At 40.2% G+C, this 24,762-nt stretch overlaps 1 protein-coding gene across 1 annotated transcript in view; it reads right to left on the bottom strand.

Moving 5' to 3' along the window:
• The window catches only part of RGS5 (regulator of G protein signaling 5), a 53,051-nt gene that overhangs the window by 11,628 nt on the left and 16,661 nt on the right, over nt 1-24,762 (bottom strand). The window contains 2 exon segments of the mRNA NM_001034707.2: nt 4,948-5,009; nt 12,297-12,407. Of these exon segments, the coding sequence (NP_001029879.1) occupies nt 4,948-5,009; nt 12,297-12,407 (173 nt within the window).

Raw genomic sequence — 24,762 nt, 5'->3', positions numbered from 1 at the left:
AAAGATTTTGAATAGGTTATTAGGTAAGGCCTATTAGGTTTTAATAGGCTTAATATAATCAGTAAAAAATAAATAATTATTCTGTACACAACACAGTATTGTAAATCAATTATATATCAGTAAAGAATATTTTCTTAAATAAAAAAATAATCTTGTGGAACAGATTGAGTAGCAGCTTAACGGTCTTACTTTTTTTAAAGGTTTGGTACCAATTGATTTCATTTTCACTCAAAAAAATTTTAGTAAAACATGGATTTAAGGAAGGCTTGAGGGACTGTATCAATGATGAGAATCAATATCCTATATCAGCACAAGAGAATGTCAAATGTTCCTCATAAGTCAACAAACATGACACTCTCTGAGGTTAAATGATTTAATTTATCAAACATGCAAAAAGAATCATGTTTCTAGTGCATGTTTTTCAAATGTATCTTTCTTTATTACCTACTCTGAATCAATCATAGCTAATGTCAGAACCATAATAGTTCTGGTTATAGACCATTGGTTTTTGCAGATGCAAAGAATATCTCATAAGAACTGAATTGCCAAAGTTTGGCTTAGTTATTCACAATGCATGAAAGTTAGTGTCTGGGGAAATATGTCAAAAACTGTCTCTTTTAGTCTAATGGTGTTGGGGTAGAATTACTTGGGCACGCCTATCATTTCACTGGTCCTTCTTTAGAAATAGACAGAGAGAAGCAGAGACAAAGGGGCAAGAGAGATAGTGTCATAGAAGCAGAGATCGATGGGAAAAGGGAAAGACAGAAAGGAAGAGGGAGACAGAAACGTGTAACAGAGAAACGGAGGCGGGGAGGGAGAGGCTGTCCTGCGTGCCAAGGGCACCACCTCCTGTAGGGTCTGGCTCTTTTTCATTTCTCTGAGACCTCTGTATCCACACCAGAAACACTTTTTATTATTTGTGCTGGTTTGAATGAATAAATACCCTTTCAAGGAAAGACTTTCGACTGGAACAGTTATCAAATGTTTTCCCAATTATTACTTGGGGAAATTGTCCAAATCTTAAAAGTATTAGTTACTTAAGAAGATAATGATGTGGAACTTAAGATTATACACACACACATATATACTCAAGACACATACATAGTATATATAATTTTAAAATATTATATCAAATTAAATAAAATGTGAATATTACATATACATTTGCACACACATATATATGCATATACATATTTCCCCTTTAGAGGCAAAAAACATTACTGCAAGAATGTCGGATCTCAAGCTCACACCGTGGAAATCAACTATTTGCAAGCTGAAAAACTTCAGTCCCAAAATGCTAGGTGTTAACACTAAGTGCCTCTGGCTTAACTTATTCTATTAGTTCTCTATCTCCTAAAAGCCTGAAATATATAAACATGTGGCCCTAAGGATTAGTGTGGCTGAAAGGATTGTGAATGGGCATATAAATTTATATCTTTCTCCTTAATAGCTTTAAAAACATGACAACAGTTCTTCTAATTTTGTTTATTGATAGTAGCAATAAATATCTGTACCCAGGGTATGCATAATTCATTTGTCAGGTATTGGCCCAAAGCCACAGGTAACACAATAAGTCAACTGATAAACATAAATATTTTTTTCCTAGTTGACTTCATGAAATTTCTGTGTGCCAGAAGGATAATGAAGTCAACATTAACCCAGTTATTCAATAAATGTTTGTTGAACACTTTATATGCACAAAGGAGAAAAGGAAAGATATAAGCATCTGAATGCAGATTCCAAAGAATAGCAAGAAGATGAGAAAGCCTTCCCCAGCAATCAATGCAAAGAAATAGAGGAAAACAACAGATTGGGAAAGACTAGAGACCTCTTCAATAAAATTAGAGATACCAAGGGAACATTTCATGCAAAGATGGGCTCGATAAAGGACAGAAATTGTATGGACCTAACAGAAGCAGACGATATTAAGAAGAGGTGGCAAGAATACATAGAACTGTACAAAAAATAGCTTAATGACCCAGATAATCATGATGGTGTGATCACTCACCCAGAGCCAGACATCATGGAATGTGAAGTCAAGTGGGCCTTAGAAAGCATCACTACAAACAAATCTAGTGGAGGTGATAGAACTTCAGTTGAGCTATTTCAAATCCTGAAAGATGATGCTGTGAAAGTGCTGCACTCAATATGCCAGCAAATTTGGAAAATGCAGCAATGGCCATAGGACTGGAAAAGGTCAGTTTTCATTCCAATCCCAAAGAAAGGCAATGCCAAAGAATGCTCAAACTACCGCACAATTGCACTCATCTCACACGCTAGTAAAGTAATGCTCAAAATTCTCCAAGCCAGGCTTCAGCAATATGTGAACCGTGAACATCCAGATGTTCAAGCTGGTTTTAGAAAAGGCAGAGGAACCAGAGATCAAATTGCCAACATCCGCTGGATCATAGAAAAAACAAGAGAGTTCCAGAAAAACATTTATTTCTGCTTTATTGACTATGCCAAAGCCTTTGACCATGTGGATCACAATAAACTGTGGAAAATTCTAAAAGAGATGGGAATATCAGACCACCTGACCTGCCTCTTGAGAAATCTGTATGCAGGTCAGGAGGCAACAGTTAGAATAACATGGAACAACAGACTGGTTCCAAATAGGAAAAGGAGTATATCAAGACTGTATATTGTCACTCTGCTTATTTAACTTCTATGCAGAGTACATCATGAGAAACGCTGGGCTGGAAGAAGCACAAGCTGGAATCAAGATTGCCAGGAGAAATATCAATAACCTCAGATATGCAGATGACACCAACCTTATGGCAGAAAGTGAAGAGGAACTAACAAGCCTCTTGATGAAAGTGAAAGAGGAGAGTGAAAAAGTTGGCTTAAAGCTCAACATTTAGAAAACCAAGATCATGACATCCGGTCCCATCACTTCATGGGAAATAGATGGGGAAACAGTGGAAACAGTGTCAGACTTTATTTTGGGGGGCTCCAAAATCACTGCAGTTGGTGACTGCAGCCATGAAATTAAAAGATGCTTACTCCTTGGAAGAAAAGTTATGACCAACCTAGATAGCATATTCAAAAGCAGAGACATTACTTTGCCAACAAAGGTCCGTCTAGTCAAGGCTATGGTTTTTCCTGTGGTCATGTATGGATGTGAGAGTTGGACTGTGAAGAAAGCTGAGCACCGAAGAATTGATGCTTTTGAACTGTGGTGTTGGAGAAGACTCTTGAGAGTCCCTTGGACTGCAAGGAGATCCAACCAGTCCATTCTGAAGGAGATCAGCCCTGGGATTTCTTTGGAAGGAATGATGGTAAAGCTGAAACTCCAGTACTTTGTCCACCTCATTCAAAGAGTTGACTCATTGGAAAAGACCCTGATGCTGGGAGTGATTGGGGGCAGGAGGAGAAGGGGACGACAGAGGATGAGATGGCTGGATGGCATCACTGACTCGATGGACGTGAGTCTGAGTGAACTCTGGGAGTTGGTGATGGACAGGGAGGCCTGGCGTGCTGCGATTCATGAGGTCTCAAAGAGTCGGACACGACTGAGCGACTGATCTGAACTGAACTGAATCACTGTAGTACAGCAGTAACACAACATTATAAATGAACTATACTTCAAAAATGTAAATTTTTTTAAAAGTCAGAAGTTGATAATATTGAGAAAGTTTCAAATTAATGACTTTGGTGCTCTGCCTCCAGATATTAGATATTGATTCTATCACAGGTAAGCAAAAGATGACCTCGCCAAAAACAAGACAAAAAATGTTGTTTGTATACATTTCCTCATACATTCTTTGCCACCTATTCTATGTCTATGAATCTTGATAGTCCTGTGGGAAATATTTTTTAAATCCTTATTTTCGCAAAGCATTGAACAAAGTTTCATATTCAATTTTTATAGTGAGAATGGAAAAATGTGAGTTAGATAATTTACATAAATACTAGTTTTAGGGAGAATGATTCAAGATTTTTGTATTACCGTGCACTTCCTGTTGTGAAATTATCCAGATGAAAAAGACTAACTCCTGGATGTCAATGAGTTTATAATCTGTTATAGGAGGAAGATGCTGTGATCAGAGCACGATGCAGTGAATAACAAGTAGTGGAAAAATGTGCAAACTAACTGTGCTGCAAACTCAGAGGGAGCATAAATCATTCTGGATGGTCAAGGAAAACTAGGCATTTAGTACTTAGATTCGCTCTAGTGGGAGAGGAGAATTTCAACTGATAGAGATACGAATACAAAATCTTCTCATCAAAGGGATGACACATAGAAATGGAGGGGAGAACAGAGCAGTTTGACTGCAGACCAGCAATAATAGTTACTATGGAGAATTCTAAGAACTAGAAATTTAAACTCGATACTTCCGACCTTGGGAGTCAGTAAGGATTTTGCATTGAGAAAAGGCAAATAGTGCTCAGGTGTGTTGGTATTAGCTTGGAGAGGAGATCTTGCTTTCGCTTTTGTCATGTCTTGAATGAAGATACAAAAGGCATGCTGCCAGAAGAGGAAAATAAGGTTCGGAGAGGTTAACAACCTGTGGCTGGTTCCAAAAGCAATTAATAGCAATTTGAAATACCACCCAACCCATGCCTCAGAGTTTAGTGATATGTACACTGATACACCCAATCCATATCAAGCCATTCTGAGCCCAAGCTGGAAGATGAAGTGTCTCTATTTACTGATGAAAATTTTAAGACGAACAGAGGTCAAACTACTGGCTCTGCTCATTCAAGTAAGCAGGACAGATGGGAATACAACTTGTACTCAGGAGCCCTCCAGACAACTCATTTTCACATTCTCCCAAGGTGAGCTAGATAATCATACTCCCTTGGCATCCTTCCAAAGTTGAAGAAATATCAAAATTTGAGAAGAAGGCACTGGCAACCTAAAGCTGCCCATTTTTTTGGCCTCTTTCCCCTGACCTTTATAAAAATAATTCAAATTTACGGTTGTTCTTTTTTCCCCAAACTTACAATTGTTCTGCAGGAGCTTGTCCAGGGAATCACGCCACTGCAGGGCCTCGTCCAGCGAGGGTCTAAATTAAGCATTAGGAAAGAAAAAAGGAGACAGAAAAAGCTGCATTAGAAGAAAGTTAACCACATACACCAACAATGACTTGGACCCGCTTTTCTTTGAAATGTTATAGTTAATGACATTCTCAGAAAAAGAGAGTTACAGTTGTTTTATTCTGATCAAGTGAGTTTGATGAGCTGGGTTTGATTTCCTACATCTATGTTGCATATTTTCATCTTTGTTGAACAATGTGGTTAGGGCTGTCCCTTTTCAGAATCAGAGTGTATTTGTCATGAAGCTGTGTCTTGATATTCTTGGGTATCCCATGACAGGGTCTCCAATTGTGGTCTTTTCTTTCCAAATGTAACTGAATAAAATCCAATTTTCCTACTATGGGTCTTGAACTCATGTTCCCTGCTTCATCAGGGCTACACTTTAAACACCAATTTAATCCACAGAGAGCATTTTTTTTCTGATCTTTGCAGGATTTATTCATTTTAAACATGCCTTTTCTCCCTAGCTTACAAGGAAATCTGCTTATTAAAGCTACAGAACTCCCAGTGGGAGATTATATGCTGACAACCAAGATTTTAGAATCCAATAAAAAATAGATAAAACTGAATCTCAAATAATACAAACAAATCATCGGTACAAACTAAAGCATGCATTTAAGAAGAAGTTTGTACTGCACATTTATAACCAGGGGCCCATGAGGCTCAGCCCTAGCCTGAGGTCACTCAAAGAGCATTTCTTTCACATTGACAGCCAATTGCCATCTCACTGGGGCTGATGGAAGATGCAAGGTGTGAAGCTGCCTCCTGGTGGAAATATTACCATAGCAGGTCTACACTGAAAAAAATCTGGAATCAAAAAAAAAATGTGGGGGGTACTTCTCTGGTGGTCCAGTGGTTAAGACCCCGTGCTTCCAGTGCAGGGAATGCGGTTCGATCCCTAGCCCGGGGATGTGGTTCGATCCCTACTAAGGTCTCATATGCTGCATATCATGGCCAAAAAGTTTTTTTTTTTTAATGCAGGTGCATTTTCCTGCCCAAACAGAACAGGATAATTTTTTTTTTTTTTTAAGATTTACTCTTTCTGAAAAGTGGTGAGACTGTGAATCAGTTCAGTTCAGTTGCTCAGTCGTGTCCAACTCTTTGTGACCCCATGAACCACAGCACACCAGGCTTCCCTGTCCATCATAACTCCCAGAGTCCACCCAAACTCATGTCCATTGAATCGGTGATGCCATCCAGCCATCTCATCCTCTGTCGTCCCCTTCTCCTCCTGCCCTCAATCCCTCCCAGCATCAGAGTCTTTTCCAATGAGTCAACTCTTCGCATCAGGTGGCCAAAGTACTGGAGTTTCAGCTTCAGTATCAGTCCTTCCAGTGAATGTTGAGGATTGATTTCCTTTAGGATTGACTGGTTGGATCTCCTTGCAGTCCAAGGGACTCTCAAGAGTCTTCTCCAACACCACAGTTCAAAAGCATCAATTCTTCGGTGCTCAGCTTTCTTCACAGTCCAACTCTCACATCCATACATGACCACAGGAAAAACCATAGCCTTGACTAGACGGACCTTTGTTGGCAAAGTAATGTCTCTGCTTTTCAATATGCTATCTAGGTTGGTCGTAACTTTCCTTCCAAGGAGTAAGCGTCATTTAATTTCATGGGTTCAGTCACCATTTGCAGTGATTTCGGAGCCCCAAAAAATAAAGTCTGACACTGTTTCCACTGTTTCCCCATCTATTTCCCCAAAAGTGATGGGACCAGATGCCATGATCTTTGTTTTCTGAATGTTGAGCTTTAAGCCAACTTTTTCACTCTCCTCTTTCACTTTCATCAAGAGGCTTGTTAGTTCCTCTTCACTTTTTGCCATAAGGCTGGTGTAATCTGCATATCTGAGGTTATTGATATTTCTCCTGGCAATCTTGATTCCAGCTTGTGCTTCTTCCAGCCCAGCGTTTCTCAAGATGTCCTCTGCATATAAGTTAAATAAGCAAGGTGACAATATACAGCCTTGAAGTACTCCTTTTCCTATTTGGAACCAGTCTGTTGTTTCATGTCCAGTTCTAACTGTTGCTTCCTGACCTGCATATAGGTTTCTCAAGAGGTCGGTTAAAATAAGCCAAAAATGGGAGTAACAGATCTGATTAAGTAATCTTTAGTGGTTTAATTTTCCTGACTAGAAACACAGATGTAATGAATCAAAAACTCAACAAGAATTCCTTGGAAATTTATATTTAACAAGAAACTACCTTCTCACCTCCCTTTTTCTTCTGATTAGTATAAAGGAACACAGGGAGGAGAGAGGAGAAATGACATGAGGAAGGAATTACAAGCATGCCCCTATATTTTTCTGCCTCATTTTATTTCTAACCAGAAAAGGAGCTATTTTCTACAAGTCAATAACTCCTCTGGGCTCTTATATATTACCTCATACTGAGAATTTTTCCTTTGCATATACTAGTTTGTACCTACATCTTTTTCACAAATGGCCTTATCCATCTTAATTTTTTCACTACAGTGGGTTTAGTATTATGCATATGACACCCACCAAGTGTTTATTGATTGCTGACAGAAACAAGAAGACATTAAATAATTGAACAAAAGAAACAGAGCAAAGGAAAGACTGAACTGGCTTCTGATTTTATAAATACCTTTGTAAAATGAAGTCGCCTTCCTGTCCTCCGTCTCCTCAGGCTAGTGTGGAGGGGCACAGGGAGAAGAAATGGCAAGAGCAGGCGCACCAAACTCAGGCACGTTACCACATCCAATTTGTCTCAAATGGTCTTGCTAGAATGAGGCTAATGGTCACTATCAACAGCACATCACAGCCAAGATTAAATTCCTGAAAACGATGTGTGCAGAACTTGCTTGGGGGTAATATTAGTCCAAATTGATTCAAGGACACAGTCAAGCAGAACACATCCCCCACAGCATGAAGCCCAGTACTCTGATTATCAGCCTAGGAGGTGCCACAGGTTCATCCTGTCCTGATTCTCAGAATTTGCCATTAAGTCTGACTTCTTTGAAACGAGATAGGTGCAGATCTAAATGACCAGTAAGTATCCTGGTTTACAAGGTCATTGCTGACCACAGAGAGTGGGCATGGAGTTTCTGTCTGTGGATTTGGAGGAGAGGAGGAAACCAGTCCAAATGAAAGGCAAGATAAACATTTATAGAGATGCTTAACTGTTTTATAATAGCCAGTGTAAATACCACTTGGTCCAGGAAGTGATGATCTCAACTGGAAGAGCTCTCTTCCTCTACTGAACTCTTATCACGTTTACTTTTTGAATCTTCTACAAGGCAATGATACTCACTGCCTAGATGAGCATACTCACTGCCTAGATGCCATAGCCTGTCAGTCACAGAGAGATTTTTCCATTCTACTTGCTGATGGTGCATTCCCTGCAGTATTAATCTACCCTGCAATATGCATGTCAGATTAATGCATAAATTAATAATGGTTCAGTTTGCCCAAGTTTAGTCTAATTGATGAAAGCTACAAATTACCCAAAAACTTAGAGTACAAATATTTTAGCCCCATGAACTGTGACTATAGTTATAAGCAACTCTGGCACTTCCTTAACTAGAACCATGGGAGAATATTTTATTCTCTCTAAGCACTGGTGGTTTTCTTTTTTATTTTCTTCATAAAAAAAAAAAAAAAAAAAAAACTACATAGTCTCTGGCACATATTTAAAGTTGCTTTATGGTGTTCTCGCTCTTGACAAGAAAAATGAAATCCAGGTTATTTATTGGCATTTAAGTGCCTGTTCAGCTCTCCCTTCTTTCCTGCAATATGTCTGCTCATGTCCAGCCTCAAGTTCATAGACATTTATTGAGGTTTCACCCCAAGACCAACAGTGACCTGAGCACCGTGGATGGGGATACATATAAACACACCTGCCACTTTTTGATGTCTATTCTCTTGTCAGACATTGTGCATCCATGTTTAATCCTCACAACAAAGCTCACTCTGCAGTTTACCAGGCTGGAGTATGTGTAGGACACCACTTTCTAATTGTTCTGTCCTATGCAATCAGTCCATTCTGAAGAAGATCAGCCCTGGGATTTCTTTGGAAGGAATGATGCTAGAGCTGAAACTCCAGTACTTTGGCTACCTCATGCGAAGGTGAGGTGACTCATTGACTCATTGGAAAAGACTCTGATGCTGGGAGGGATCGGGAGCAGGAGGAGAAGGGGACAACAGAGGATGAGATGGCTGGATGGCATCACTGACTCAATGGACGTGAGTCTGAGTGAACTCCGGGAGTTGGTGATGGACAGGGAGGCCTGGTGTGCTGTGATTCATGGGGTTGCAAAGAGTCGGACACGAATGAGCCACTGAACTGAACTGAACTGATGCACAGGCTAGGGACTTTTACATGTACAGGTCATTCTAGAGTTATAAAGTGGTAAAACAATAACAAAAACGTAGGTAAAAATTAGTGACCTTGACAGAGAGAAAAGGAACATCTAGAATATAAAATAAACTATAAAAATATCTACATCATCTCCTGAGCATTTTGCAATTGATTATTTCATGAGCCATGATAACAGTTATTGTAAGCTATATATTCATGGTTTCATGACATGTTTATTGTTCATTATGAGGACCTGTAGTGGAGTCTTAGGGAATGCTCACATATAGAGGGAGGGCAAAAGTGGGAGCCCTTAGAGAGAGAGAGGGCAGGGGGAGAATTTAAAGTTAGAAGTTAAGGAGGAGAGATTTAAGACGGCCAACTGGTGAGCAGAGTCAAATTCGGCCCACAAGTCAGGAGTTAGCCCTTAATGATAACAGTTTCAGTGAAGTAGTAAGGTTTCGACCTGATAAAGGGAGTTAAAGAAGAAATGGAAAGCAGTGATTTTCCATTCCTAGAGTTATCCAATGAAAGCAAAAGGAAGGGATAAGAATAGAAGAGGTGACATGCTTGTGGCTGGGGGTGGCAGGGTGCACGTTTTTCAGACTGGAGCATGGTACTTGTTTGTTTTATTGGAAAACAGTCCAGAGGGGGAAAAAAGCAGTCAAGAGCACTAAAATGGTAACAGAAGCTGGCCTTGGGCAGGAGGGATATAGGCAACTTTTTTTCTATTTTTTCCAATGGTTCAATTTTTTTTTTCTAATGAGAGGAATGAAATTGTATTTAAAATAGAGAAAATGCTTTTTTAAAAGGGATTGCTTTTTTTAAAAGATGAGAGGAGTTAAAAATACCTTCCATCCGGAGAAAGTCTATTTTCTCCTCTGAGGTTTATTTTCTTCTCCTTGAGAACGTGGGTAAAAGGAAAAAAATACAGAGAATCTTGAAAGTGAGGGGAACAGAGATCAGTTGAGCTCATGCAGAACACAGTCTTCTCCTGCTAGTAAAAAGGCATGGAAATGTGCCAAATATAAGGTGGTGAAAGGGGTTTAGGAATTTGGCAGAAGATGGGAAAGCTTTGTAGTGGTCACTGTTAAAAATGCAGTAAGAGACACACAAATATTCTCTAAGGATAAGAAGGATTTTTCCAAAACAATTCAAACTTCTGGAAGAAAAAGGGGGCTGGAAGACAAGAGAAGAAAATAATCCAGTAAATGTGAGCCTCAGGTTTTCTTCCAAAACTGCTTCTCCCTGAATCCCTGTTCAGCCAAATATTTCAAGTATCTATGTGGGATATTAAAGCGGAGAATCAAAGCAGGAAATGTAGCACTATATTTATTTTTTAAAAGTTAATTCCAACAGATCAATAACCTCCACACTGTTTATTTTGAAACAGACTTTTTGATCTTCTGCTATAATGAAATATGGTTCTTATTCTCTCCCGGTGCTTGGTTCCTGCTCTCTACATTAAATTAACTTCCCTTTTTCTAAATGCAAAAAACTCAATTATGCCTCACTTCCGGTTTGGGATCACTTTGAAGTAATAAAAGGAGGAGAGTGGAAATATCCACTTAGACTGATGAAAAAAAAATTTTTTTGAAAGGAATAACCCATCTCTCTAGCTCCCAACCAATCCAGCTACATTAGTGGAAAGGTCATTTGGAGAAAAGATTGTCCAATTTATACAAATGTTAAATTTTAAAAGAAATGGAGGTTCAAAGGCATTCCTCTATTTTTACCACACTTCTGTGATCTCTGCAAAGCTTTTAGGTAGTAGAGTGAATGGTCTTGAATACATTTAGCTCTTCTTCTCACTTTCCTTTCTTGATTTTAGGGGTGTCATTGTTTTAAAGAGAAGATGGAGTGCATTTGTCTAGTCAGTCATCGGCTGTGTATTTAGTGGGCCAACAGTAAACACCGAGAATTCTGTGAGTAGTGATGTTGCTGCTGCTGCTGCTAAGTCACTTCAGTCGTGTCCAACTCTGTGCGACCCCATAGACAGCAGCCCACCAGGCTCCCCCGTCCCTGGGATTCTCCAGGCAAGAACACTGGAGTGGGTTGCCATTTCCTTCTCCAATGCATGAAAGGGAAAAGTGAAAGTGAAGTCGCTCAGTTGTGCCCGACTCTTAGCGACCCCATGGACTGCAGCCTACCAGGCTCCTCCATCCATGGGATTTTCCAGGCAAGAGTGCTGGAGTGGGTTGCCATTGCCTTCTCCGGAGTAGTGATGTTAAGTTACAGTAATATCAATGAAATTGTGGATTAGGTCCACTGCTGTAACATCTTGAATCTTTGGAATTATAGTTTCCCTCCATGCCTAAATATGTGGGGGTGGTGGCGGAGGACTGCAGAAGTCCTATAGAAATATTAATTTATGGACTAGGGAAGAGCTGTTTGATGTGCTTTAAATAGAAGCATCTGGTCAAGTATTCATTCCTGCACCAAGCAACAGTCTTCGTTTCCTCTGTGGGACCTTGAAGGGACAATGTGTTGGAGAAGAAACTATTAGACTTAATTGTTTCTCTTGATGCCAGCCTCTTCTTGAGTGAACTGTTCCCACTTATATCTCCCTGCTGAGGAAGCAGTCTTGCATTTTTCCTGAGCAGGTGAGCATCCGGTCATCATAATTAATTGGATCAAGAATGCTTACCTCACCCAAGGACAGCAAGTGAACAGGTATTTTAAAACATACTTACGATGTCCCAAGATGAGGTCTTATCGTTTTTGTTTAAGCATCCTGCCAGTAAGCAATATTATGCTCCATATACAGGAGAGTGTAAAAAAAAAAAAAAATCCTGCTTATCAATACAAACCAACTCTCTGAGGACTCTTATAATTCTTGATGAGTCACTGAAGGGAGTAGTTCTACAGAGGGATGGTTCTCTCCACTTGAAGAATAGCCATCCTCCAGAAGTAGAGAGTGGAATCCATAATCATGACTCACTTCTGGGTCTTGGCTGGCTTCTCCGGCTTCTCATTGTATGGAATGACAAGGTCAATGGCAGATTCCGGCTTTTGGAGGAGAATTCCCAACTTGATCTTAATCTCCTTGGCCCTGAAAAATGAGACATATGAGGGGAAAAGAACGCTGCATCAGCATAGAGATCTAAAAAAGATTTCTTTGCATATCAGAGAAACAAAAATGAAGAAAAAACCATTTCACTGTGGTGGTGGAAAGAATACTAAAATAGAAATTGGGTTACATAAATTCTAATAACATTTATCAAGCTCTTAATACATCCCTGGATAATACGTGTTATCTCATTTTAATCTCAATTGTTTCATATGTATTTTTTCACATATGTAGCAGACAGTATAGTATTCCCACTTTACAGATGAAGAAACTAATGACAGAGAATTCAAATAACTTAAGATAACCCAGCCAGTATGTGATAGAAATGGACCTCACCCCAAGCTGTCTGATTTTAAATTCACAAGTGCAACTCACTGTATTGCCTACCAGGGCTCTGGTCCGGGCTCTGGTCCTACCTCTGCCACTAATTAGACACGTAACATTTGGAAAAAGGTAATCATTTTTTTTTTTTTTTATTGCCAGACCTCAGTTCCCTCATCTGTAAAATAACAGTTAACCTAGATGTTTCCTTTAGCCATTTCCAGCTATAAAGTAAAATTATTCTGCTTTATGATTAATTCTCTATAAAATGTTCTTTTATATGCATTTGATTTTCTGCACCCCCTTGCCCATTGTTCCACAGTGGCTCTTGTAGCAGCATCGTCTATGCAGAAAGCCTTCAGTAGATGAGTATTAATTATCAATGGACTGACTGTAACAGCATTATACTACTCCTTTCTGTCTTCAACATTTTAGTGAATACATGTGGTCCGAAGTCTGGGTACTTCTCCATCCTAGGATACAACTCTTTTTATGCCCAGTTTCAAAACTAACTTCCTAAATTACTCATTATTTTCTCACAAGTCTGAATTTATAAAGCACCAAGCAGATCTTAAAAATGAATCCATATGACAAGCCATTGTATATTGAGAGAGACCCAAAAAGCTGTCCTCTCACTGCCACCTTAGCACTTCACTCATGCTTTTAAGATATGGTTTATCATATTGCAGGACTTCCTGGTGGCTCATCGGTGAAGAATCTACCTGCGGGTATAGGAAATGCAGACTTGATCTCTGTCTGGGAAGATCCCCTGGAGAAGGAAATGGCAAGCCACTTCAGTATTCTTGTCTGGGAAAATCCTACGGACAAGAGGAGCATGGCAGGCTACAGTACACGAGATTGCAAAGAGATAGGCGTGACTTAGCGACTGAACAATTATCATATTGCATTATGGTTACTGACTTATGTGTCTGTTTCCCAAGCTGGATATAAGACCTCTTTGCAGGAGGGAATTGAGTCTTAAATACCTTTTAACTCCAGTGTATAGCACGAAGCTTGGCAGCATAGTCAACTTTCAAAAATATTTGCCAAAGTGAACTAAACATATCTTGATTTTTGTTCCTTACAAATCTGCTAACATTTATCTCCCAGTCAATGCTGATCATAATCAAAGTCTCAGAGAGCTGTAATGGGATTGTGAAGTCATGTTGTGGTCTGATAGAATTGTGTTACTATAAACACACTTTCTTCATCCATTCACGTGAAAATGGTACTGAGGCAATTAAAAAATATAAAATACATGAGATTAGCAATTATGGCCACTAGGGAGAAAAAGGAAATATACTGTATAACTTTATAAAATCATAGATAATCAATCATATCATAGGTTCCTTTAGTACAGTAAATGTGATTTTGGAATTATTGGTCACTCTCACAGTGTCTCTTCCTTTTCAGTTCTTCCTGCTTCTCTTCTTTCCCTGGGACCCACTGTCTGGCATAAACCAACTCAGGTACCACACTATAGCAGCCTGAACTCAGCTGTGTACAACATTATGGCTGAACTGAGAATGTTCTGCTAAGCGAGCTTATATAAAACATGAGAAGAAGAATAAGCATCAGTTTGATTCCAGACTTTCTAAGTTGCTTAAATTATCTAATGTTTAGTTTTTTGCCTAGAAACTGGGACTAATAAAATAGTACATACTCATAGAATTTTGTGATGATTTAATACACTAATGCATGTGAATCCCTTAGAGCAGCATTTGACATGTAATACTGCTGCTTCAAAGTTAGTTCTAACTACACAATCATTCTTTTCCAGCCAAATTCAAGCCATGTTCCCTAGCTTTGAGTACCAAAGTAAAATATTCAAAAACTTCCCACATGTTACTAAGAATTAATACATCCACTTCCTCCCATATTCTACCTCTAGAGAAAAGAACTGCCAATTTTATATTTATCTGAAGGAAGAAAACAGTATTTGGCTGTGAAAATGCTGGCCGTGTGTGTGGCTGCCCTCTGCTGGCCAGTGTGTAGAACTACAACCAGAAACACTAGGCTCACCTTTTCATCAAGACAGGATAACCTACTTAGACCTTGAAGAGTTCCATCCAGGATACCTCTCCTCCTGGTCCCATAAGCCCCTCACTTCCTGACCATAGGAGAAGGCATGAAGCAATTGTTTCACTTGACCCAATAGTTCACTCACCAATATTTAGATAAAGATTATCTGTGCTGTGCTTATTTGTGTCCGACTCTCTGCGACCTCATGGACTACAGCCCAACCAGGCTTCTCTGTCCACGGGAATTCTCCAGGCAAGAATGCTGGAGTGGGTTGCCATGCCCTCCTCCAGGGGATCTTCCCAATCGAACCAAGGTCTCCTGCATTGCAGGCAGCTTCGTTGCCATCTGAACCACCAGGGAATGGTTCTCATGTTTTGCTTTTCCCACCTCTCAACTTCTATATCTTTTTCTCTTTTGCTCCACTTGCATTTGTAAAAAGGCAGAGAGATATTTGTGTTTGATTGCCTAGTGAAAGAGTAAGCTGGACACAAAGAGGTTATTAGAATGAAGGTGTTGAACATTTTCAGATTTCGTTTATTCATTCCTAATTTGCTCCTTGATCGTGTTTACTGTGGCATCAGTATGTAGAAAACAAACACTCAGAGAGATTTGCCTTTACCTGCAAGGTGCTGACAGCCTATTGACGTCTCAAGCTTGTGAACAAGAACAGTGGCTGTTCAAGAAGAAGGCAGCAGAGCATGGTGGAGGAGCCCAGCACTCACGAGGAGGAGCCAGGAGGGCTTCTCAGAAAAGGCAAGGGTGGAATAGCAGTCAGCAAGGTGGGCGAGAAAAGGCTGGGACTTCCGGGGTAGGAAGAGAATGTTCATATCATTTGAAAGCATTAGTCGCTCAGTCGTGTTCGACTCTTTGTGACCCCATGAACTGTAGCCCTCCAGGCTGCTCTGTCCATGGAATTCTCCAGGCAAGAATACTGGAGTGGGTTGCCATTCCCTTCTCCAGGGGATCTTCCTGACCCAGGGACTGAGCCTGACTCTCCCACGTTGCAGGCCGATTCTGGACTGAGCCACTAGGGAAGTCCATTTGAAGGTATGCAAAAGTGCTTCTCCATTGCTTGATTGTAAAGTAATTGGAGAGAGCAGAAAGCAATATTGATGAAGTCTGTTCACTCTGTCTCCCCTTCCTGATAGAAGGATGGATGAGAGAGGAACCTCTGTATACTATGCAGCCTTCAGCAAATTCTGTATGAAAGACCGAAAAGAGGTAAAATTATTGAAAGTTGGCTTCAAAGAGGTGGCATCCTATCTTATAAACCTGTTTCAAATTTTTCTTTGCTAACTCTTTCAGATGCATTTACTCATTTAAAAATACTGTCTATAAACAGTGGTTAAATTCTCCCAGACATCCTACAAAAGCCTTTTAAAACCAGAGTGAATCAGAACCCTTGTACAATTTTATCTATATCATTATTTAAACTTGTCTTTTTGAAAGATAGTCTGGAAATCAACTGCAATTTATAATATTGCCTATAGAAAATCATATTTCACTTCCTCAAAGTAGAGAAACACACGAGAACATAAAATTCCTCTTTTCCTCATACTTGCCCTGGGGATGTAAGGGAGAAAGGAGATGCAGTGCTTCAGAAAATACTTCTTTCTATGTTTAGTGTAGGTTCCAATGTATGATGTTAAAATGTCAGGGCACTTGAGAAGTCTGTTTGATTGAATTAGGGTTTTGAGAGAATACAGAGAGTGAATAATATTACTGTTTTTCTTATAAAACAATAAAAGTTTAAAAGCTGAACAGTTCAACTGATGCTGAGGTATAAACCACTTGAAATACCTTACTCTTTTTGGAAGAATAAACAGCGTTACTACATTTGTTTTTCTCAAGATTCCTGGATTACTTTCACCCCTTCCTCCCCACCATAATGACACACACAGATATGGGAATGAAACAACAACAATGGGAAAATCAAGCAGAACAAAAGCTCAAACCTTTCTATTTATTTTCCCCTTTAAAACACAAGGCTTCCCTGTGGCTCAGCTGAATCTGCCTGCAATGTGGGAGACCTGGGTTGGATCCCTGGGTTGGGAAGATCCCCTAGAGAAGGGAGAGGCTACCCACTCCAGTATTCTGGCCTGGAGAATTCATAGACTGGATAGTTCATGGGTTTGCAAAGATTCAGACACGACTGAGCAACTTTCACTTGACTTTAAAGGCAAGCTTGAATGTATCTGACATTCATTTAATGTCAAAACAACTCCATCCAGAGGAGGAAACTTTCTAATGTGACTTCACCTCAGTCCTTGGCTCTATTTGACCGCCCACCAGGCAGTTTTCCTAGCTTTATTACATTAAGGCTTGTTAACAGGAATCGAATCATATCGCCTCTTGTCTCACCCCCAACCTTGCTATCTTTGGTTTTACAAAGAAAAACTTGTTTTGAAATAAAATCATTGGAAATGCCTGGGTGAAAATTTTAATTAAGGGTTCAGAGGAAGATAATCTTTTCCCTAGATTACTCACATTACTGATTTCAAACTGAAAAGAGTTTGAATAATTGTATGGTTGTGAAATTTTAAATCCGTCCCTTGTGTGGGTATGTTTTCAGAAGGCCCTGGGCCGCTTCAGTCCTTCCGACTAATTGGTGAATTGAGGGAAAGCTGTTACCTTAAAAGGTGAGTAAGTGTGGAAAACAGTACAAGCAATCACTAAAACAAAAATGTAGCAGAATAAAAATGCATATTTTAATTATGTTCAAATAAACTTTGTCAATAACCAACTATATATAAAGTCCTGTGCTGGGTGTTTCAAGGGTTACAAAGACGTCCCTTGTCTAAGAGATACGTGGGACAGGTGAGTGTAAGACACATACGTGTAAATTATTTGCTACATACTTTGCTAATCATGGATAAAAGTGGAGGGGATATATTAAAAAAAAAAAAAAGTAGGCCCTAGCCTCAAGGAGCTCCAATGTGATAACGTGAAAACCATATAATGGCAGGCACGTGCTCCAACAGCTGCTCCTACTGTATTCTCTAGAGCCCTCTGTATTGTTCATTTGTGGTCTTTGTCAATTTACATTATATCTCTGCATATTTATTTGAGTACCATCTGTCCCTCTCCCACTAGAATGTCAGGTCCCAAGAGGGTTAATATCTGTTTTGTTCACAACTTCAGGTTCAGTACTTAGCCCAGGGCCAGGCACTTAACAGGCCTGTAATAAGGATTTACTATGTAAAGCGATGAATCAGTAAATGAATGAATAAATTGCTAGGTTATAGTAAAACTGCATTTTGGAGTGGGTGGGTGAAATCCTGGGATGAAGCACAGAAGAAGTCATCAAGGACTAAGCTGTTTCTGCTTTGGTTAACTGGGGAGAGGTTAGAGTCATTAAATGACTAGAAGGACTCTCACTGAATTCAATTTCTGTCTGAGAAGTTGGAAACAGACAAGTGAGGGCTCAAACTGAGTCTGCTCTTCAGTCCCTCACACCAGGTAGAAAAGGCAGGCAGAGTAATTACAGTCATTAACAGTCTGACTAGAATCCATTATGAGGCCACAGTTTATCAGGTTTTACTTAAACAGAAGTAGCCGCGAGGCACAGACTAGTTCTGAGGTTGGATGTATGTTTTAAACAGCCAGGAAAGAAGACAGGATGGAAGAAAATCAGGAAGTATAGGACAGGATTTTACAATACATTTCCAAAAGAAGTGTTCTAACCTGTCCCCTATCAAGGACAATCCAATTTTAAGCCAATCCAACTTAGATCTGTGTTGCAGACTTATTATCTGTGTTGCCGGACACAGGAAGGTGAGCTCATCAGTGAAGCACGTCTGTTCCCTGCTGCTGCCTCCTGAAGAAACACTACAAACCTTGTTTCTACAGGGGCAAAAAGGACATGACCTTTCTTGGCTCCAAAAAGAAATGTAATAAATACCCATGAAAGATAAATAAAAGTTCCTAAAGCACTAATTTGCAATAAGACCACAGCTGGAGAGTACTGGCAACCGGATCTGAAAGCAGAGGAATAAAGGAGCTCTCTGAGTTCTTGCTGCCGAGATCCGAGTCATGTAGACAGAACCCCAGCAGAGGCTGATGGAGAGAAGGGGGCCCAGGGTGTGTGTTCACTGTGCTGAACCCACCCAGAGAGATTCATTTGGTTCAAGACTGGACAAGCCCTTGTTTCAATGAACAAGCTGTTCATTGAAAACTTGTTATCAGTAGAGTTTGTCTCTCATGAGAGACAAGGGTGATCTTGAAAAACCTCAGAAGAACATAAGGAAATATCACTGGAAAATCAGGTCAATTCTCAAACTCCACAGGATCCCCCTTAAAACCAAGATTGATTCTCACGTGCAGGGAAAGGCCCTCCAGGGTCATTTTGGTGGAAAGAGAATGTATAATTTTGGCATCTACCATTTTCCTGAAATAACCTTCTTCTATCTGAACTAAAGAAAATCCACTCGTTGCTCATCAGAAAGTGGAAGAGTAATTTACTAATGCACTGAGATACCATGTTAAAATATGCATTTATTTTTTTACCTGACATATATTATTAATATGATACATTGTGGAAAATGACTCTGGGTTACTTAATATGAAATACTCCTTAGTGGTCCAAATGATAGAATGATGAAGAAAATGCTAAAGCATACACAGTATTATTATTACTTATGCATTAGGATATAACTCCAAAGTGACAGCTCCGTTTCCAGACACAATTGAATCATCCTTGGTAGCGCTTTAAGTTCTCACTTATAGTAAATCAGTTAAATAGCCAGCACTGTCACACTATAAGATGGCTAAAAAAAATTGAATTGACAACGTCAGTTGTGCTCAATGGATGCATAATACATTTGTCTATTGTAACCTCTCAACATTTAATGTTTTCTGATCTCTTCATTGGGCTTCCCAAGTGGCTCAAGCGGTAAAGAATCCGCCTGCTAATGCAGGGGACCCAAGACATTGGTTCGATCCCTGGGTGGGGAAGATCCCCTGGAGAAGGAAATAGCAATCCACTCCAGTAACTGTTGCCTGGAAAATCCCAGGGACAGAGGAGCCTGGCGGGCTACAGTCCATGGGGTCACAAAGAGTCGGACATGACTGAGCACACACACACGCACACACGCACATACTTTCAGTAAGTTCTCGTAATAACAGCTACTTTCATTCTAATGCTCAAGTTCTTAACTGCCCCAGATTAACTCAGCATCAGGGCCCTAGACAGGCAACTGCAGTAACAGACTATGGACCTCGTCTACAAGCTGACTGACTTTATTTCATAGATTCACATTGAGATAGAAAAGACTGGCCTTAGTAGCTTCTCCTTTTGCTCACTTATTTATTCAACAAATTAAAAGTATGTTTATTAAATGCTTGCCATGTGCCATAGACTATTACAGGTTTTGAAATTCTTGTGAAACATAAAGACAAGATCTTCTCACAGAGTTTACGTTTCGGTGGGGTGAGACAAACACAAAATCAGGAATCCAAACAGTGAAATGAAAACTTTCAGCTGCTTGTAATTGCTACCGTGTGACACTGTGTAAGCATTAGCTTCAACTATTTGCCCTAATTGCAGTGGTCAGCAGGCTTTTGAAAAAGCCCACGGGGTGGCTGCTGTAGGTGCCTTAGTTGTCCTTACAGAGGGCAGACTCCATCAGATGCCTTGTCAATTACCAGAGCACGTTAGAAGTGAGTTTTTACTCATAGATTTGTTCATTAGAGAATGGGCTCTCTACAGTCACAATGATAGTCAAGTCATTTGTACTGGTGATACTATTGTGGAAACTCACATCCACCCCATAGAAAGGCTGCTGCTGCTGCTGCTGCTAAGTCGCTTCAGTCGTGTCCGACTCTGTACGACCCCATAGACGGCAGCTCACCAGGCTCCCCCGTCCCTGGGATTCTCCAGGCAAGAGCACTGGAGTGGGTTGCCATTTCCTTCTCCATGCATGAAACTGAAAGTGAAGTTGCTCAGTCGTGGCCGACTCTTAGCAACCCCATGGACTGCAGCCTACCAGGCTCCTCCATCCATGGGATTTTCCAGGCAAGAGTACTGGAGTTGGGGTGCCATTGCCTTCTCCCATAGAAAGGTTATAAGGATGTAAATAGCTCTTCCCTCTTATAGATGGCAGCTGTGACTTCATTCCTAAGTAGTCCTATATCCCCTTGATTCAGAGGTTTCTTGTTGACTGATACCAGCTACAAAGGTATTAGAATCCCACCTCAGGGGCCTCCCTGGTAGCTCAGGGATAAAGAATACACCAGCCAATGCAGGAGACAGAGGTTCTATCCCTGGTCTGGGAGATCCCATATGCTGAGGAGCAACTAAGCCCATGTGCTACAAATACTGAGCCTGTGCTCTAGAGACGTGGAGCCCCTGTGCCACAAGTACTGAAGCCTGCGCACCCCAGAGCCCATGCTCCACAGTAAGAGAAACCACTGCGATGAGAAGCCTACGTGCCAAACTAAAGAAAAGCCTGCAGCAATGAAGGCCCAGCACAGCCAAAAAAAAAAAAGGATCCCAGCTCAGAATTTTATTGTCAGGGTGAAATTTTCCTGCAAGTTATAGTCAGAGCACAAAGAATAAGCCTTTATTAAAAGTACAGAACAAGTTGTGTACATATTTTGCACCAATGTTAACAATTATATGCCTAAGTAAGTATGGAACGTTGGGTTTCATTATACATATGATGATCTTGCTTTTATAAGCTGGTAGTGAAGCTGTGCAGAAAGAACTAAGCATCATCCACCACTAACCAGTAATAGCTAGCTACAGTTATCTACAAGAAGAACCTAAGAGTGACAGGAATAAGTTGATTTAGACTAGTTTTCAACAGCCACTTAGAATCTATGGCACCTTAGGCAAGTTATATAATGTCTCTTGGCCTCAGTTACATCATCTGCAAAATGAGGAAAACATTACTACGTATGTGCTGTGAAAAGTTTCCATGTGGTATGTATGAGATGATGCATGCAAAAGTTAGCTCAGTGCCTAGCACATACATGGCATGCAATGCATGGCAACCATCATCATTATCTCTACTTATTTAACACCCATCTTGTTTCGCCTAGTATTACAGTTTATAGCAGTTACTTTTAACTTCTGGGATATTAGTATTTGATTTCATTAAGCTCCTTTTCTCTTCATGGGATGAGTGAATTATATGCCCTAAACACTACTTTCCTGGTGAAATCACAAAGATACTAAAGCCTGAGAACTGGGAAAAGTCAGAAGCAATTTCTGGTGACTCTATACTGGGGAAGATAGAAGGAAAGCTCCACGTTGAAAGCCAGGAAGATATTTGGGCTGCAAAGCAATGATGAAAACAGAAAGTGAGGCCCTCACTCACTTAGAGGCAGTTGGGGAAAGTCTTCCTTTGTTTGTTCCCTGTCGGTCAAATGCAGGCTGGGCATGGGAAGATCCATAGAGCCTGATGATGCGTTCTCTTCCTCGGTCACTTGAGGGAGAAACACATTCTGTCTCTCCACACCCCTGATATTTCCACGTGTCACTGGACTTTCATTCTAATCACATGATCCCTGAATCTAGGTGCAAGGACTCTAGCTGTGGGCAAGAGTTCCCTCCTCATGGTACGCAGGCAGAGAACAAGTGGTCTGCAGCAACTCTTAAAGATAATCGTGATAACATATAAAATGTTAATGAATTGAGGTGTCAGTTCATGCTTTTCTATACTAATAGTTTTTCTTCTGACCTTCAAGAATGTAGGTGCTTCTTGAAAGGATTTGTGCTTTCTTACTTCTGAAGGAATTGTGCTGTAAGGCCCAAAGCAGATATTGATTGAAGATAATATCTCATTTCTAGCTTTTGTTTTCCAAGACCCTAAACTCTCTGGGGAGATACACAGGCTTGATCCTCAAGAGAAATGTTGCTTTTGATGAGTGATAAAGAAAGAGGCAGAGAAACAGAGGGGAAAAGACAGAATCTTTGAGACAAGTTTACAGGACTCTGGTTTAGGGTTCTTTAGCTGATCAACACCCCCACTCTCCCCTGCCACACACACACATTTGTGGGACTCCAGGGAAATGCCAGTATCACAGACAGGGACAGCTATATGGTGCTCATAATGAGACGACCTTTTTAGTCCTGGAGCTCCCGGCTTCACTCAAGCTAATACCCAGACACAAACAAGATTCTTGGAATGACTTCAGGGCATTATGATGCTTCAAAAAAGAACATTGAAACATGTAAAATATCATGTAAGAAACGAGTTGCCAGCCCAGGTTCGATGCACGATACTGGATGCTTGGGGCTAGTGCACTGGGACGACCCAGAGGGATGGTATGGGGAGGGAGGAGGGAGGAGGGTTCAGGATGGGGAACACATGTATACCTGTGGCAGATTCATTTTGATATTTGGCAAAACTAATACAATTATGTAAAGTTTAAAAATAAAATAAAATTAAAAAAAAAGATATAAATAACGATGTTGTTGTTGTTGTTCAGCCACTAAATTGTGTCTGACTCTTTTCAACCCTATGGACTGTAGCATGCCAGACAGACTCCTCTGTCCTCCACTGTCTCCTGGAGTTTGCTCAAATTCATGTCCATTGAGTCATAAATAATGATATCTGCCTTTTGAAAATTGTTCAAAAGTCATCCTTCTATAAGTGTGAAAAAAAAAACCCTTAAAAAAAACAGGAAGCATTCAAGAGAACTTACTAACCATATGGTTGATGAAACCATGGAAACTGAGCTAAATGTGGCCAACTTTCCATTGCTGAAGAAAATTCACCAAGAAAAGACAAAACCAGCTGTTGTGGATAAGCTCTAAGTCATATGACATCTGGATCAGTCCAGATGATTTCATAAGATACTTTCCAGATCTCGAGTTCCTTATTGCAGTCACAAGCAACATGTTGGATTGTGTTCAATCTTTCCCCTGCCCTTGGCAGAGAAAATACCCAACTCCTAACTGTGGCAAAACTCCCATCTCAAGTTATATAACTGAAAGAATTTGCCAAGCAAGTAGGCTACAGGTCAAAGAGGCTGTTATGAGAGAGAAAGTGAAGTGAAACTCTTCCCAGGAGAATCTGGCTAATGCCAAAATTCAGCAATTTTTTTCCTAAAAGGCATTAGCCAGTATAGCACAGTGGTTAAGGGAATGAAGGCTGAAGTCAAACTGACCAGATTTATCTTACTATGTGTATGACTTTTGGCAGATTTCTAAACCTTACCTTGCTTCAGTTTTCTCATCTATAAACTAGAGATACTAATGATACCTACCTCAAAAGTTTTTCATGGTGAAGAAATTAGTTATTTTATATGAGATGCTTATAGTATTGCCTAGCACAGACAATGGAATCCATAAATGACAGGGACTATTATTATTATTTACTAACTCCTGTGCTAATGAAGGAACATGTCTAGCTTATTTACACACAAAAAAGACAACTGTCAACATATAACAGTAGGAAGGAAACTTAGGAAAGAGTGAACAGTAACATTTACCATTGACTAAACCCTGTTTTCAACTCTGTCACTAATTTGCTGGGTGAGCTTAAGAAATTTGGGTTCTCTTGTCTTCAGTCAAAAATAAGGAGAGAGGAAGGAAACAAGTTTAGTGAGAAAACCTGTAATATCTTCTTTAGCTATTATAAACTAAGACTTCAAGATTATCATACTCAACATCTTGAGAATATAAATGAGAAAGCCAGGACTTGAGATGTGAAATGACTTGTGAATGGTACCATGGATTCCTTTTCTCTTCCATCCTCCTTCCCAACATCTCATCAGTTCAGTTCAGTTCAGTCACTCATTCGTGTCCGACTCTTTGACACCCCACAGACTGCAGCGCACCAGGCCTCCCTGTCCATCACCAGCTCCCAGAGTTTACTCAGACTCATGTCCACCAAGTCACTGATGCCATCCAACCATCTGATCCTCTGTCATCCCCTTCTCCTCCTGCCTTCAATCTTTCCCAGCATCAAAGTCTTTTCAAATGAGTCAGTTCTTTGCGTGGCCAAAGTATTGGAGTTTCAGCTTCAGCATAAGTCCTTCCAATGAA

This window comes from Bos taurus, chromosome 3 (assembly GCF_002263795.3).
Source record: "Bos taurus isolate L1 Dominette 01449 registration number 42190680 breed Hereford chromosome 3, ARS-UCD2.0, whole genome shotgun sequence".
NCBI classification, from domain to species: Eukaryota; Metazoa; Chordata; class Mammalia; order Artiodactyla; family Bovidae; genus Bos; species Bos taurus.
This window is presented reverse-complemented; position numbering and strand designations above follow the sequence as displayed.